The sequence below is a fragment of the Triplophysa dalaica genome, chromosome 1 (genome assembly GCF_015846415.1).
Source record: "Triplophysa dalaica isolate WHDGS20190420 chromosome 1, ASM1584641v1, whole genome shotgun sequence".
Lineage (NCBI taxonomy): Eukaryota > Metazoa > Chordata > Actinopteri > Cypriniformes > Nemacheilidae > Triplophysa > Triplophysa dalaica.
Window position 1 is genome coordinate 29452203 of NC_079542.1, and position 18011 is coordinate 29470213.

Sequence of the window (18011 nt, forward strand, 5' to 3'; positions counted from 1 at the left end):
TTTCCTGTATAATTTATAGATATATCTAATTTGCTGCAAATACATTCCACAACCACAAAAAAGCTCGAAAGCATGACGAGTCTGAATTTATTAGTAAGTTCCTTATTAAGTAACATTGATGCTAGAAATGATTTAGAAACATTAAAGTATTTAAACATGAAAACAGCGCCGTTCCAGAAAAGATTGAGGTGAGAAATATCCTAAATCCGAGGCTTTTTTTATTTAATTCCGTAACACTTTCCCGACCACAATCTGCCTAACATTTTTTTCTTTCTATTAGTCAACATCAATGTTGCGTAATATTAACCGTAATGCTAATTATATCGTAATTATCAAGCGCCTCGCTTATTCGTTTTGCACCTGCTAAGCTATTCAAACCTCATGGTACAGGATGGACTTCAAAGTGATGTCACTAAAAAAGACGCAAATTCCGCCGAGGAAAAAGATGATAAAGAGGGGGAACTTGCCATAGAACAAATTACATCCGAGCTCGCATTTATCAAGCATGTGTCTTTCGAACAATAGCAACATACAGTTTCTTCATTTCGACATTTAAATCAAGTAGAAAAGTTTACAAAGGCTGAACAGCGGAGGAGCTCAACAAGGGCTCTATTTACAGACGGAGACACAGGGGGTGAGAAGGAGGAGCGGAGGGGCAACTGAATTAATGAATTAAATAGTGCTGAGACGCGCAAAGTACGTATTTTCATCAACTATGAAAGGGATGTTTGACACCAGAGGAGAAACATTTCAGTAGAACTACTCACACAAGTTATTGTGAAGTTCCACTTAAAACAAGATAAAGTATAGAAAGGCGAGAGAGACAGAGAGAGAGAGAGAGAGAGAGAGAGAGAGAGAGATGCATTACATAATAAATTGCTAATGTTCGACTGGGACCGGCACCGACTGACACTACAGACGCACGATCTAAACATTTTTTAATTTTGGAAACTTTGTCGAATTTAGAGACGTATATAAATGTACACATTTTCAAATCGCCTTATTTTTTTATTAATGTGATAAACATGTGGAACTCGCCGGAGTTCTTGTCACTCTTCTGATTTGGATTATGTTGACAAAGTTGAAACTAACGCGGTTCTATGCGCTCTGAACACTTTCTCAGAATTTCACCCTAAATTCTTTCACATGTTTCCTAAAATTAGGAAATCGGTGTGAACTTTAATTACACAAAGTGAGAGCGGCATTCGAGAACAACGTAAAGGTAAGTGCTGGGGTAAACCTTTCAAATCTATAGTTCTTGCTTTTGTTAGGCCTGAACGTTATTTGCCGAGATTGTGTTCATCTGAGGCAAAATAATACATTTGTGTATTTGAATTTTGCCTATTTTAATAGGCCTACATACATTTATCATCAACAACATTTGCCAAAACTTAATGATGTAGCCTACATCCTAACCACTGTTTATGTGATAACAAGGACATCATTGTATAAACAGGTGCACCTTAACACTTGAAAGATGTATCAAATGTACTGTGATTACCTTACATTATATGTACTTGTAAGATATTACTGTGGAAATAAGCAAAATTATGTGAGTAATAGACAGGATGGAAAATTGAGTTGCTGAATATTTGAGGCACTGATTTTTATACATTTCCTAATAGGTATAATGTATCTTTTGATTATTACATTATTTTTATTCTTAAACATAAAACAACAGAACAACGACCGCAGATCACAAGTATATTCCAATATAAAACATAAACATACATTCATGAAAAAAAACCTCACAACCAGACAATTTAGGTTTATGTTGACCTGCTAATATTTTGCAAGATGATACACAAATTCATTCAGTGTTTGTGAAGATATAAAAACTAAAAACATACTGCTTCAATTTTGTATGTGTTTTATAGGTAGGCTAGTGGTAATCGTTTAACACTGTTGAATGTATTTGTCAGTTCTTTAACAACAGTGACAACTAATTTAACTACTGTAATAACATACAGCATACAGAATTACAAACATTGAAAATGTCTTTTATTCCCATTTATTTTCATACAGTTCATACAATTAAATAATAATTTCTATTCATTTACAACCTGTAGGAAAATAATATTTACTGATGATGAGATATGACAAAGAAGACAGCACAATCACCACTATCAAATAACCACTTTGACTGATAAAAATGATAAGCTCCCTACCACACTATTTTTCAGTGGGTTAAGGGGTTTATTAAATAAGAAATGTGGAAATGTTCAGTTACATATTTGATTGTGGATTGATTATATTGCGGTGAACTACGTCAAAAAGTCAAGTGCACATTGAGTGGTCAGTGTGAAACGTAAAGTGTTAAGACTGTTAGAATTCCGTTGGATCTAGTGAATAGTGAAGTGTAAAAGTTTGCACAATAGTAGAATACTGATGAGTGAGTTTTTATTTTGTCTGTATTTGTCTGTGTCCATCTTTCAAAAGTCCTTCCCTGCTTTCTCACTCTCTCCCAATTTTTCTCACTCTTTTTCTCTATCTCTCTCTTTCTCACTCACGCAGTGTTGTATTTTTCAATGGTGTCTTTTGTCTCTTTCATCTCATTTCCAAACAAAAGGATTTTTGTGTATACAGGATAGAGAGCGAGGAACAAAGGAAGAGATTGAGGGAGGAAAGTTACAGGAAGAGTGCAAAAAAAACAGAATGCAATTTGTAAACTCTGCCTAGACACTCAATGGAAGTTTTACCATGGAACGCTTCGTTGCTTCTTGAGTACCATCGCAAAATTCAGACTTCGTGAAATAAGACATTCTGGTACTATACGTCAACACATGGTTAAATATTCAATAAAATTCAGTCAAGTACAGTATATAAAAAGGGGTATTACTATATACAGTAAGCAATTTTGTGATTATGTGACTCTTTTGTACAAAAGATTGTATGATTTGTTTATTAGAAAATAATCAACATAAAGCAAAGCAATAATATTTTCACTAATGAGGATTAAGGACCATAGATAATTGTGAAGATGTTTCAGCATGCATCAGCATACAGTATGCAAAGGCACGCATGTGGGCGCATACTCGCCGGAGTTCAAAGGTCAGTTGTGTGTACACTCGGCTAATAACACGTGCCTTGGCAAGGAACCGCCCCCCTCCCTCTCAGTCAGCGTTAGTATTCAGAGCACACAGATCCAGACAGATACCTATTCATTCTCTCAGTGTGAGTCCAGCACAAGGGACAGAGAGAGAGAGGTCAAAGTGGGGAGAGAGTATCAGATCTCCCTGGTACTAATTCATTTAATTTCTTTATTTCAGTTGCTTCCGAATGCTTACGCTGAGAGAGATAAAAACATAATTTAGATACTCACACAAAACATAGCACGATAGAAATGTCCTGAATGAATGTGATGTGATTTCTCATATAACATCCCTGAGGCCGTAAATAGTCTTGCTTTCCTGTAGCTCAGAGGTAAGAGCATTGCGTTAACAACACAAGGTTATGGGTTCGATCCCAGGGGCTTGCAAATACCTATGTATAAATGTTTAGGATAATGCAATGTAAGTCGCTTTGGATAAAAGCGTCTGCCAAATGCATAAATATAAATATATAAATATAGTCAATAGTTTGTACTGTAAAGTCTTGTTTGATTTAAAAATGAATGGATTCATTGATTTATTTTATTCTACTGGAAATATTTTATATGTTATATTGGGGGGGATGTGCATACGTGTCTTTTGCATTCGCATTGCGTGCATTTACTTTAAAAATACGTCCATCTGAGCGGCCAAACCATCCGTTCCAGCCCCAAACGTTAGCGGCTTACCAGGAGAACGCCCGGTATGCCAGATGTCCAGTCCGCCCCTCATGTCTGTCACTGAAGTCAGTTGGGCACATGATGAATACAAAATCAATTTTCATGTCCAAATTTACTATAGGAACTATCTGTCACAATTCCAAAAATCACTATTACATAAACTATAGAATAGTTGTTCTTGAAAAAATATAAATAAGGTACAAATACAACCAAATATTATTTACATCAGTATGAATAGAGTCAAACCCAACAACAACAGCTACGTCCAATCCACCATAATATATAATAATATGAGCCAAAAAATGGACCCATAACTGTGAAGGCTGAAAAAGCACACACTAAAAAAAGCAACAACATATAAATCTGACGCTTTGATCCTTTCCAGGCCTCCCCAAAAAACATCCCTTTTTTTGTGTTTTTGGCTGGTGAATAAGTAACTTTAGTCACACTCACCAACTGAGCGTGGCATGTTAGTTGGTCACCATAGACGACTAGACTTCAAATAAGGGCAGCTGCTTCCACTGTGTGAATGAGAGGCATTTAATGTGCTGGGGCAGCTGGAGGGTCTGCATGTCGAAAAGGCTAACGGACACTGGGATTGCCTCCCAAACCCAGCCCTGTACCCCTTGCTGGCTCACATAAACCTCAAGAGGAAAAGATGCACTCACGTGTCCACGATAAGGCTCATTGTGAAAGCCACATACCCTTTTCAGCTCTTAGAGAAGTCGTTTTTGTTTAGATACTGCTGAGAATTGCTAATGCGTCCCTAATGCACCTCCATCAAGAGATGTCTTTTAGACAGAACTAGAAAAGATCGCTTTCGCTTCCCCTATGACATTTCCGATGTTCTGCTACGAAACGACCTAATTTTTACAGGATACGACAAGAAGACGCCTTTTTCACAAAAAAGTAAAGTTACTGGATCAGGTATAAGTCCTTTTTGTCAGAGCAACAAGATACAAATACTTTTGTAACTTAAACTGCACCATATTATAGCCCATCTGATACTGAGTGCTGTTATCTGAAAACCATTAATGGTGTTGTAAATTTATACCATTGAGTATGTCCATCTTGATTATTGTAAGATTTTGTTTTGTAAATTCATTGTTTTCTCTTTGCTCCAAGCTATGACCTCGTCCACGCCGCCGTCCTCCCGTAGCTCCTCCCCACAGAAGGTCTGCCACTCCCAGACGCAGACAGATGTTTTAAAGCCCCTTTTGGGGGGAGGAGGTGGATCTTCTACAGGAAACGGACCAGCAGCGTTAAGGCGTCGTCGGCGGGTGTTGTCTAAAGATGGGCGGAGCAACGTACGCATCGAACACATCAGCGGCCGAGGGACGCTTTACCTCCGCGACCTTTGGACGACCTTTCTGGACATGCAATGGCGATACAAGCTCTTCTTGTTTTCAGCCACGTTTGCTGGCACTTGGTTCATCTTTGGAGTGTTTTGGTACTTGGTGGCACTCGTGCATGGAGATTTGTTAGGTGAGCAGGAATACTGATGCAGGCTGCTTCAGAAACTTATACAGTCAATAACAAAATGTTACATATAAATATATCACGACTGTAAACCACATCTGTTTTTTTCCCTTGCCCACAAGAGTTTGATCCCCCATCCAACCATACGCCATGTGTGATGCAGGTCCAAACTCTGACAGGAGCATTCCTTTTCTCACTGGAATCACAAACTACGATTGGCTATGGCTTTCGCTGTATCACTGAAGAATGTCCATTCGCCATCATATTGCTTATTGTCCAACTCGTCATCACTATGGTGATGGAAATCTTCATCACTGGAACTTTTCTTGCCAAGGTACGCAACTTTCAACCTGATGTGATGTAGTGTGTCATTGATACAGCTGTACTTTAGGCCTTTTGCGCTCGGAGGTCACCACATTGGACAGTTATCAAAAAAGCAATATCTTACTTTTACATTGGGTTTTTGATGGCATAATTCCATCTCAACCACTACTGGGGGCATCACCCTGTACACTGTCAACTCTTCAGATGTCTGCTCAAGTGGAAAATAAAATGTGGAGTTTGTGGAGTTTGGTTTTTGGTCAAAAGCTATATGTTTTTTTTTGTGTAACGTGCAGGTAGCTCGGCCGAAGAAACGTGGTGAAACTGTGAAGTTCAGTCAGCATGCTGTGGTTGCCAATCATGAGGGGCGACCTTGTCTAATGATCCGTGTAGCTAACATGCGAAAGAGTCTGCTTCTGGGGTGCCAGGTAAATACATTCTTGTATAAATATATTTCTTTTGGGTGAATGCTATCTGAAGCCCCCTTACTGTTGAATTTATATAGCATTGTAATTGATATAATTGATTGTCTCAAAAGGTCTTTGTTTTCAAATTAGTTCCCATCATCACATGTAAGTCATCACATCTCCAATTCCTTCTCTCAGGTATCAGGTAAGCTGCTGCAGACGTCCCTGACTAAGGAGGGTGAGACTGTGCGTCTGGACCAGAGGAATGTATCATTTCAAGTTGACACGTCAAGTGACAGCCCCTTCCTTATCTTGCCCCTCACCTTCTACCATTTGATAGATGACAACAGTCCATTGCGGGCCTGGGCTGCTAAAGGTACAGGAGTTGGGACTACTAGATTTTATAGAGAAAAAATGAGTTTTGTAATTTTATATTACTGATTGAATTCCAACAACTGTCTGAAACAATAAACTAACTCTAAGGGTTCCAAGATTTTGCTATACATACATAAGAATTAATTACCCAGATAAACTGCACATGTGCAAATCTGTGCAAGTACAACATTTGGTGGAAAAAACAGGCATTTAATGCAAACGTGACACAAATAAATCACAGTACACAGCATTAAACATTAGATAGCAAATAAGTAGCGATACATTGTCCACGTGATCATACTACTGTACGTTCAATGAAGAATTAGCATCAGTGTTGGTGTAAAAATATGCAAATAGGGCAGTTATTGGTGCAAATGTGGAAACAGGGTGTTACAATGTATATATTTTATTCCTGAGTCTTTTTATTCAGGAGTCAAATGCTCTGGTACCTTTTTGGAAAGGCTGAAAAGTGTGTGAGATGGGTGACTGGGGTCAGCTATGATGCTGGTGGCATTACGGATGGAGCGTGTGGTCTTTATGTCCATGACAGAGGGCAGAGAGACCCTGATGATATTCTCAGCTGTCCTCACTGTCCGTTGTAGTGTCTTGTGGTCTGATGCGCCAAAGTTCCCAAACCAGACAGTGATGCAGCTGCTCAGGATGCTCTCGATTGTCCCTCTGTAGAACGTGGTCAGGATTGGGGGATGGAGATGGGCTTTTCTCAACCTTCGTAGGAAGAAGAGATGCTTTCTTAGTGATGATGCTGGCTTACAGAGGGAGGTGTTCAGGGCAAACAGGTTCAGCTTCCCTATCAGGAGGTGAGGGATGATGGTGTTGAAGGCTGTAAGTGCTTTTTATTGTCCAGATGAGTAAGGGTCAGGCGGAGTGGGGTGGAGATGGCATGGTCGGTGGAGCATTTTGGGCGATACCCAAACTGCAGCGGGTCCAGTGAGGGGGCAACATGATATTGATGTGCCTCATGCAGCTGCTCAAAGCATTTCATGATGATAGGTGTGAATGCAATGGGGCAGTAATCATTTATGGCAGGACACAGCAGACATCTTCGGCACTGGGACAATGGTGGTGGCCTTTAAGCATGTGGCAACGATGGGATTGCTCAAAGAACATCTGTCAGTTGGTCAGAACATCCTCTGAACACCCTTCCAGTAATGTTGTCTGGTCCAGCAGCTTTCCATGGGATAACTTTGAGTAGAGCTATCCTTACATCAGCTGTGGTGAGTCACAGCACCTGGTCGCTTGGAGGGGGGTTGTTTTCCTTGGTTTCCTAGGTGATGATGTCCTATTCTTGGTGATGGCTTGGATGCCCTGTCACATGCGTTATGTGTCACCGCTCTCCATGACATGATTATGGATTTTCTGGGTGTGTGCGCAATGTGCCTCTTTGATGGATCTTGACAGTTTGGCCCTTGCTGTTCTAAGGGCCACCTTGTCCCCTGCTCTGAAGGATAGATGGAGAGCCGGCCGACTAGGGTCCAGGCTATTTGCCACACTTCCGCTTTAAGCAATAAGCTTAAGCAAAAAGCAATAAGCAAATCAGCGTACTACCATCTGGAAACATAGCCAGAATCAGAAGTTTTGTCTCAAGCCAAGATTTAGAGAAACTAGTCCATGCTTTCATCACCAGCAGGGTGGATTACTGTGTGGACTCCTTACAGGTCTTTACAGGTCTTCCCAAAAAGACCACCAGACAGCTGCAGCTCATTCAGAACGCTGCTGCCAGGATTCTGACCAGAACCAAAAAATCTGAGCTTATTCTGCTTACAGAATACATCATACGTTCACCAACAGTAGCTACTTTTAAATCCAGATTAAAAACACACTTGTTTAGCTGTGCATTCACAACCTGAGCACTGTGCTGGTTTACATCAACTGCACTCCTATTTCTAATTTATTTTATTTTTGCTCTTATTCTTTTTATATATAAATGCTCACATTTTTATCAATTTTATTGCTGTTTTATTGTTTTTTAAAATCAAAGTATTTGTGATCTTAAATCATTTGCATTTTAAAGATACGTTTTATTTCTTTCTGTCAATCATTTTATGTAAAGCACTTTGAATTGCCCTTGTGTATGAAATGTGCTATATAAATAAACTTGCCTTGCCTTGCCTTCTCACGCACCGCTTCTAATGTCGCCTTCCGGTGGCCACCGGCATCAGGCAACGTTGAGATCTGGAGATCTCCCGCAGATCAACTTGTATGTTGTTTCTTGAGTTGTTTTTATATTTTAGTAGGGTCTGGCGATGGTCCACAGTTGCTCCGATTTCCATTTGTTCTATAAAACAGGCTACAATACAATAACAACAACAACAAAAATAGCACTCTTTTGGATCCGGAGTGCATGGCCGCTTCATGCTACTGCCGCGGTGCCATCTGTACGTAAATATCTTCATTGCTGCAAACTAAAATATTGAAGCCTAACTCACAGAGCATGGCTCCAGAAACATAAACGTAATGGGTTTAATTCAGTGTTAGATTCTTGTTATTGTGGTGGTGTAGACTATGTTGGCAGATGAAAACTGTCAATAGAGAACACCTGAGAACAGGGATAGCATGGTTGGGCCCTGTGGCTCCAGCAGAGATGCTCTGAGGATAGAGATGCTTCAAGGGAGAAATGTGAAACAGCAGTGTGGGGAGAGTTGTCAAAGACACCAGAGAAGCTCTGTTTCAGTGTTAAGGTCACACCGGAGGCAAAAAGTTCAGGGAGTTCTGGCACTCTGATCACAGACTGGTGCCCTGTTTCCAGTGACATTTCACACCTGAATCAAGTCTAACTGGCTGACCAAAGGTGGCTCAATTCATGTTTCTATTTTGCTTTTTTAATCATGAGGGTAAATTGAACAATTTTTTTTGCAGTAGGCACAGTAAAACAATCCTTAAAAACCTTAACTTCTTTTGTATGGAAACACAGACAATGCAGATCAATGGGTATCGCCGTTGTTCGGTTACCAACATTCTTCAAAATATCTTCTTTTGTGTTCTGCAGAAGAGAGACAAAGGTGATTAAGGTGATTAAATGATGGCACAATTTAAAATCTCTCTAAAGTGATTTCCTTATATCACTGTCCTCAATGATAAATACGCTACTCAAAAGAACCACAACTACAGGCAAGGTAGAAAACTTAATTATGCTTTAAAATATATGAACGAAATAGTATAATTACAGGCCAAATATTTATATAGTTATGTTATAAAAATATACTGTAATTAAATGTAATTTCGAGTATATTTCTTAGAAGTACATAAAGTATACTGCAAGTATACTGTTCTGTTTGTTTAAAAGAAGTATACTAATATCACAGTTGCGGTAACCAGGGTACTGTTATTTGGTTGCTATGGGTGGCTCATATAGCATTCCTAACTGATTGCTTTCACCCTTGTTTAACCATAAAATCACAATTCAGACGTCTCAATAATATAACAGGATACATCACATAAAAAAGGCCTCATTCATGTCCAAAGTACATATGATGCCAGATAGCATGTGTGCCAGATGTATGAGGGTTGGAGATTTATTCGAAAACACAAAATATGAGCAGTAATTTTACAGTACTTTAATTTATATCAGAAAATGTTAACTAAGTATTGTCTGTTGTAGCTCATACCGGTTATCTGTTTAACTGTTGTAGGTAGAGTATGTGTTGGATAGTAATGTAGTTGTCACATTCTTGTGATAAACAGATCCATTCAAAACTAGAGTGTGAAATAGTGGACAATACATGAGTGCTAGCTCTGTTTTTTGCAGATTTAAGGGTGAAGGTCGTAGCTTTAGTGCCACATTCATAAATAACAGATATTAAAGATATCCTTAGTGGGAAAGACTTCTGAAGTTTAATTTAATTTTGGAGGTTAAAGAACAGAAGCAGATTTCACAATTTTTATGCAGTCAACAGAAAGCTTTTGTGTGACTTGTAGTAAATTTAATAAAAAATCGAATAAGAGGGTATGAGAAGCTGTGTTTACAGGAACTTGAGGATTCTATTATTGGCAGAAAAGCTTGTATTTTGTCATTCTCTTCCACTTTCCATCTCTCTGTATCTGTGCAAAGAGCTTTACCCATGCCTCAGCCCCCCCCCCTTATACATTCTCTCTTTTTGGCTACAATGCTTGTATAAAAGCATGCCAGAGCGTCTCATTAGAAGCACAAAGCAGCCCAGTTCCTGGTGCTGACACGCAGGTTTGGGATCCAGTTACGGTCCCAGTCGCTTCCCCATCCAGGGCCCAATCTATCAGCCCCTCAGATCCCCACGTTCATCTTTTGCCCTTCACTGAACATTCTCATGTCACACAGTTTTTTTTTCTTGTCAGTGCATTTCCTCCTGTATCTGTTTATTGTTTCTCTCCATCTTTGTTTCTTTTTCATCATCTTATACCAGAATGACCCAGAGTAATTGACCGTATTCAGATTATACGGTTTAGGGTTATATTTAATAGAGCCCACTTACCTTCTAATACTACCTAATCCAAATGAAACTCTCGATGACTCTCTGCATCCTTATTCTGTTTTTAACATTGACCATAAGTTATTTGGGGGTAGAAATAGCCATTCAGAATTCTTCCATGCAAGTAACCATTTCTTTTTCTTTATCCGAGCCCCATTTGCACATGAATGGGGCGTAACGAAGAAACTGGCACCGGTTTAAAAAGTGTGTATGAGAGCGTGTCCCCTGTTACAGTGTGTGTCAATACAATATGTGTGTGTGCGCAAGCTTGTGCATGAGTGCTGTGTGTACATGTGTGTACATGTGTGTAGCCCCCAGTGGACCAATGAGTATGAATCTATAGGGGGAATAAAATAGAGAAACACGGTGTGCCAGGCTGCCGAAAGTGGCATTGTGTTTGTGTAGAGGTTTGGAAGGACATATGTGGGCCTCTACGGGGCGATCACATAGAACGCGCTTTTCATGTTTGAAAAACGGGGGCGCGCCTCTCTGTTCTTTAGGTTGACTCATTCAAAAGAGCAGCGTGCAGCGTTTTTTTATGTTGCTAGGCGACAACCGAAACAGCTGTCCTGTCTGTCAAGGATTATAGCGTGAGCGCTCTAGTTGCTGTTAACGTCATATTATCAGAAAAAGGTACATGCAGAGGGGTCTTCACAGCTAATACAGTTTCGCTGTGTAGACGTACCTGGACCAGACCATATTCGTTGCCACGACTTACCATAACAATGTTCCAGCGACGTAACTTTGTGATTCCCATCTTCGTCTTGATGACGTTACATTGGGCATTGTTGGGACATGGTGATAACCTCCTGAAGACAAACCTGGAACATACTATATTCGTCGCAGCGACGTACCGAATAACGTTTCTGGGACGTAATGAGCGTGTTGTTAAAATCTTTTTTTTTCATGTGACCAGGATTTAATGCAGATATTTATTGACAGAGATAAACATTATGTTTAAGCTTAACATTATATTCTTATGTTAACACATTAGTTTAGCAGGTTGTTTGTTTTTAGAAACAACAATCAAAAACTTCTTTAGTAATAACTCAAAAACATCAGGGTGCGTTCATTTAAACTCGCCAAATTGATCAAAAATCACTCAAATATGTGTTTACTCTCACATCTCTAAGGTAAAAAGTAAAGAAAAATATTAATAAACCGCTAAAGTAATATCTGGCAGTGAGGTAAAGATAAATGACTGTGAATGTTTAAATGATGTGAGCTCACAGCTCTTTGCAGAACATACACATATCAGCGCGCACGAAATAAAAAGAAACACAGCTTCAATTGTGGCATCAAATTAAGTTCCCCCTCATGTCAACCAAAAAACAATGGGCCCTCATTGACTTGTATTAACACAAAACCATTGACACATTGTTCAAAATGTCTTCTTTTTGTGTCCCACAGAAGAAAGAGTCATTTATTTTAAATGACATGAGGGTAAACAAATTATGATGATATTTCTGGTAGAACATTCCCTATTAACATACTGCCAATCAAAACTATGGTGAAAGTAACAAACTGTTTTCCTGTGGAGTTATGAGCAATAAATACTGTAATTTATTTTTACCACACCAGTTTATAAAATGATAGTGAGCAGACTGGTAGCCCATTACAAGTCATGAGAGTATTAGTCATGTTTTATTCTTTTTTATATGACACACATATTGGTATCACAAATATAAAAGAATAATAACTTTGTAAAACCACAAACCACTTTGACTCTAAATGTATTTGGATGTTTTTATCATTGCATTACATTACAAAACATTAGATGTCATGTGTACACAAACAACATAGAACTATTTGTCAATATACAATTTTTGTTGATGACAACTTTAAAATAACTCAAGGGGGTTTTACGAAGATAAAGTCAGATCTCCTTATGTTCACAATGGTATTGTGTGTAACTGCAGCAGTTTATCACATGCAGACATGTTCCATGGGTCGCAATACTTTTTGCCACAGTTATCTATTTTTTTTATTATTTGCGATTTTTTGGCTTATGCTATATTTTATTTCTTCTTTTCCTTTTAAATAAATGACAGTTGTTTCTTATTCTACTACTAGAAGTGTCCACATATTTTTGTGGTCCATGGATCCTTGTACTTGGTGTGAATAAGAAGCAAGAAAAAACACCTAATTTTTCATTATATACACATGATTCTGAACGATAAGAGATTAATGTGTGTGTATGTTTGTGAGTTATGAAACCCCATGTTTTTTACTCCCAGAATGCACAACTGGGTCTGGGTTGGAGGAAGGACTGTTTTCACAGATGAGTCTCTCTCTCTGAATGTGGGATGTTGATGCAGGTGTGTGTGCGAGTGTGTGTGTGTCAATGGGTGAATGGCATGTTTACAAGTGATGATATTCATATTTCTTTGCATTTTGTGGACATGATCATTAAGTATACATGTTCTTTCACATATAGCTGTTTAACACACTTACATTTGTTTACATGGGTTGTTGTGTCTTGATGTCGAAATCTTTCAAGAATTTTGAGAAGCCTATATCCAAGGCAAGCAACACTGCTATCACAGGTCATATTTAGGGTACAAACCTAAAACATTAATGGTGGACTTCTACAGAGATTAAAAATGTCTTACATTTTTGAGAAATATTGGTAAAACATTCAGTCTTAAGTGATAAAGATTCCCAATAAATCTTAGTTCTGAGCTTTATAATGGTCAAGACGATTTACAAATCATAAACATAAAACTAAATTGAAACAACCATACCAAACAATACAATGTTATGAATCTTTGACTGCACAACGCAGCATACTAGCTGGCCAGGTCGATAAAAAAAAAAAAAAAAATCTTTTTAGCTCAACTTAAATCCTGCTGACTGACAAAAGTGCCACCTCATGGTGAAAACAGACACTGATCAAAAGCGTAAACATAAAGGGGTTCAGTGTTCCTTGGTGCAATCGAAACAGAATTAATGCAATGAGTTTTTGTACCTCTGCTAATGGAGTCTTTGGTAGCTTTTGTGGAAGGTTGTAAAAGCTGGCCCTGCTCATTAGAGTAGTCCTAGTAGTTTGGGGGCTGTAAGTCAAACACCACCATTAGCTCAATATTGGACTCTTCTGTGCTTAAACTGCTTTACCAGTGCAATTCCATTTCTGACATAGTCTGTTATACATTACAAACTCTGTTCTTATGTTCCTAAATATGTCATCTTTATATCTTACAGAAAAAGCTTCACATTAGTCTTTTTGTAGCACTACAAAGTTACATTTTACAAAGAAAACAAGACTCAGAGTGGCAATGAAATCCAAATACGTGGTTGCATATATACACTCAAAAAGAAGTCCGTAAAAAAGGGGACAATATGAAGGAAATTTCCGTATTCATTTTTACAGTTGTTTTACTGTATTTTTAATTTTGCACAGCATTTTATTACATTTTAGCATTAACAGAAATGTCTTTAAAATAAAGGAAACATACTGGTAACTTTTATATACATTAACCCTTATATACATTAACCCATGTTAGCTATGCAACAACTACATTTTATTAGTAACACTTCTTGTTATGGCATTGCTGTAGGCAATATGTCATAAAGCTATGGGTTTATAACCCAAAGGTTAGTTTCCAGAACTCAATTCCGATGGTTTAAATGTGTTGACCTTCAAGTCTTTGGAATGATGCTTGTAGAGCTTGCAAACATTTTGTTTATTAAAGGCCCAGTGTATAAAATTTTGTGGCATCTACCAGTGAGGTTGCAAATTGCCACCAACGGCTCACTCCTTTTCAAAGCACTACGGTGTCTCTTAATGTTTTAGCTTTCTTGGCTAAGGAGATAACATAGAAAAATATTGAGCTCTTTTAGGACTACTGTACACACAATATGTTGAATTCCTTGTAAAGTGTATGTACTGTATATAGAAATTGCTGATTCTAAGGTAATAAAAACATGATGCTTTATTATGTACGGTCTTTACACACCTCTGAGGACATAGATATGTATTGTATTTCTGTCAATAGATCCTCAAAAAATCACACATCAGACCTTTAACTGTGACTCCAAAATTGACTAAATAAAGTCTGCTGTACTCAATAATTGTCTCTCACTGTTCTCTGTTTCTGTTTGTTTTTTGTTCTAAGGTGGTGGGTGGACGGACCCAGAGCTGGCTGACTTTGAGCTGTTAGTAATTTTGAGTGCTACAGTGGAGCCCACCTCGGCCACCTGCCAGGTTCGCACCTCTTACCTGCCCGACGAGATCCTTTGGGGCTATGAGTTTCCGCCTGTCGTCTCCCTCTCCTCCTCTGGAAAGTATGTAGCTGATTTTGCATTCTTTGACAAGGTTGCCAAGACCAAGACACCGCCCCTCTTCAAACAACCCCCACCTCATAACACGCAGTCGCCCCATCACCAAGGCAGTGGAGGTGGAGACCAAGGGACAGATACAGAGAAGATGAGATTGGAGGAGAGTTACCGGGAGGAACGGGGACGGGACAGGGGCCGGGTGCGAGAACAGCTTAGCGTCCGCATTAGTAATGTGTAGAAAGAATAAAACACAGAGATGAGTGAGAGGGACTTGGGTGTGCGTGAGGTGTATGTATGGTGAAGAAAGGGTCTGATGGAGATAAACTGCCTGTGTACTTGTTTGATTCAGCGTTAGCCAACTTTCTTTTTTTTAAATACCACTGAGTTTACCTGTTTTGCCAGGCAGCGTGCCAGCAGAGTTGGCTAGGGCTGAAAGACACTGATATCCAAGAATGATAAAATGTGGGGGCCAGAAAAGAGAAAGAGGCAATGTTCTGTATAGCAAACAGCTATCACTGGGTCTAAAACTGTATCCTGTTTGAAGCACACCGCAGACAACACTGGCAATAGTAAAATTTTAGCATACAATGGGTAACATGGAGAGATGCTCGACCATTTTTAACTGTTCAAGCCATTATTTTTCTTAAATTTAAGAAGCTTTCAAAAAATAGGCTGCAGAAATTTCCTCTTGATGTTGTGGTCATGTGACCACATTGTAGTAAACTACTGCTTGAAAAATCATGCAAACGGTTTGACATATTATATTGACAATAGTAGGCAGAACACGAAATCTAATAAATTGGGTAAATTGGTTAGTATTTCATTCCAAACATATAACCAGAGGGATTACTGTATTGATCTAAACTACTAAACTATTAGACCACGTGTAATCAAATGATGATTCACTATATTTTGGCTGCTTTACACATGACATTACTGATTTGACACACACAATACAAACAACCATTCATAAGATGGTCTATTGGAAATGTTTGTTTCACCGCCTTGTGGCCAAGAAAAGCAGTGCCACAGACACCAGAGAAGAACATAACATTCTGATGGAGAAGAGCTGACTTTATAAACACATGGACAATAGTGTATTTTTACAGAAGGATTCAGGATTACAGGGGACCCAGGGGTCACATGAACGACTGAAAATCATAATGTTTAAACCACTGTACTGCAGTCAACAATAGAGCAGAAGTACAAAAACTGAAGTAAATAACTTGTTCATGTCTTATGAAGAGACTCCATTGAAATCCATCTTCGTGGTTTTTATCTATATTCTAACAGTGCCAGTATAGAACTATTTTGGGTGAAAGTCTAGTTCTTCCCATAGTTTATCTTTCGTCACTGGCATAAACATAAATTTTTGTTAACAATACTAAAAGCACTTTACCAACAACGATGGTTTATTTTTATATTTTGTTTGGGTCCAGATTAACTGTGTATGCTCTGTTTTTTATAAAGACATTTCAAATGAAGAGTTAAAGAATGTATTTTGAATTATTGTTATTAATATATTCGATGTGCCTGCCATGTCACTTATAATAATATAATAATAATAATAATCATGTATTACTGTTGTTCAAATTGTACACTGGGTTTTTAAACAAAAAAATTCTGGTTGTGCCACATTTTTGTGGTATGAACAGGAATGACACCTCAGATTGCTTAACTTCATGAGCAGAAGTACATTATACTTATGTTATACTTTTTATAGAATCAAATGTATAATATTTGACAGATGTATGATTAAAGTGTTGAAATAGTCCTATAGACATCAAACGAATGGAGCAAATGGCATAGCAATGTCCTGACAACAACCCACAACACTAGCATCCTAACTATTATTATTAATATTATTATTATTATTATTACAGAGGAGACACATGATTTTCTCATGTGCAATGATTCATGAAGCATGTGGTTCTGAAACATTTTCACGTGAAACCCAAGTGAAAAAAAATTACAATTCATGTGGGTATTTTTAAGGGAAAATCCGATGGTAAGTCTTTGAAATCTTTCCTGCTCTGAATGTGTCACATGGTAATAAAGAGCTCCTCCTAGCCGATTTCAAAAATGTACTTATAATAATCTGATTATACACTATTCAGTGGTGTTCCTTCAGTTGATGAATAATTTTTCATAATTTTTGTACAAAAAAGCAACATGATTTCCACATTTGCAGAAACAGCGATCGTATGAGTAACGTGGTGATATTAACATATAGTGATGTGTTCTCCACAGGTGAAATTGTGTTTTTTTATGGACAGTTATAGGCTGCTTTTGTCTGTTGTTCAAAAATTGACTTTGTTACATTTTGTTTGTCTGAAACTGTGGCTGTAAGGAAACATCTGTGTTTAGTCAGGGTTCACTTTCGACAACTGGACTTTTGTCACTTTAACTGCTAATGATCTACAATGACTGTTTTTAATAAATTAGTTTTGAAGAAGTTACATGAATACTTTATCAATGTGTTCAATAACGAGTTAAATTAAACAAATTATAATAGTGAGGTAAGTCTACAAACCATCATTAAAGTAAAAGCACTTCATGCAAATTTGATGCGAATTGATGGTTCTTCTGAAGTCACTTGATTTACAGTATATACTGTAAGACATAAATATAACTAAATATTTTTGGCATATTTGAACATTCAAACTCTCTCAAACACAATGTCTTTGGAGAAGTGAAACATTCAAGCATGACTATTCAGGAGTTCACCCCTATTCAGTGTATACCTTTCAATGTCCTCTTAATATACTGTATGTTTAATATAATTTGTATTATTATTTATGGGATGTAAGCTGAAGGGCTTTATGATACGTGACAATATTACGTATATGTTATGGTATGTATTTAAAGCTAATGAGTTTATAAAATGGATGAAGGGGTGTGATTAAAATGAGGGTGACA

General features: G+C 38.0%; 1 protein-coding gene across 2 annotated transcripts; it reads left to right on the top strand.

Moving 5' to 3' along the window:
- The first annotated feature begins 648 nt into the window (after positions 1–648).
- kcnj10a (potassium inwardly rectifying channel subfamily J member 10a) lies at positions 649–17551 on the top strand. Of its 2 annotated transcripts, XM_056758139.1 has the most exons (7): positions 649–696; positions 1164–1222; positions 4895–5254; positions 5371–5582; positions 5866–5997; positions 6175–6352; positions 14930–17551. In XM_056758139.1, exons 3-7 carry the CDS (start codon positions 4897–4899, stop codon positions 15328–15330), a joined length of 1281 nt encoding a protein of 426 aa, XP_056614117.1. In that variant the 5' UTR covers positions 649–696; positions 1164–1222; positions 4895–4896; the 3' UTR covers positions 15331–17551. The 2 variants fall into 2 exon arrangements, with proteins under 2 accessions (XP_056614117.1, XP_056614110.1); XM_056758132.1 differs by lacking the exon at positions 649–696 and having other exon boundaries at positions 731–1222.
- Positions 17552–18011: the final 460 nt, after the last annotated feature.

Excerpts from the sequence above, each read along its gene's own strand:
- kcnj10a (XM_056758139.1), top strand. The coding sequence starts at position 4,897 with ATGACCTCGTCCACGCCGCCGTCCTCCCGTAGCTCCTCCCCACAGAAG. Across the intron at positions 5,255-5,370 it reads CGTGCATGGAGATTTGTTAG|AGTTTGATCCCCCATCCAAC; the intron begins GTGAGCAGGAAT and ends CTTGCCCACAAG. Across the intron at positions 5,583-5,865 it reads CTGGAACTTTTCTTGCCAAG|GTAGCTCGGCCGAAGAAACG; the intron begins GTACGCAACTTT and ends TGTAACGTGCAG.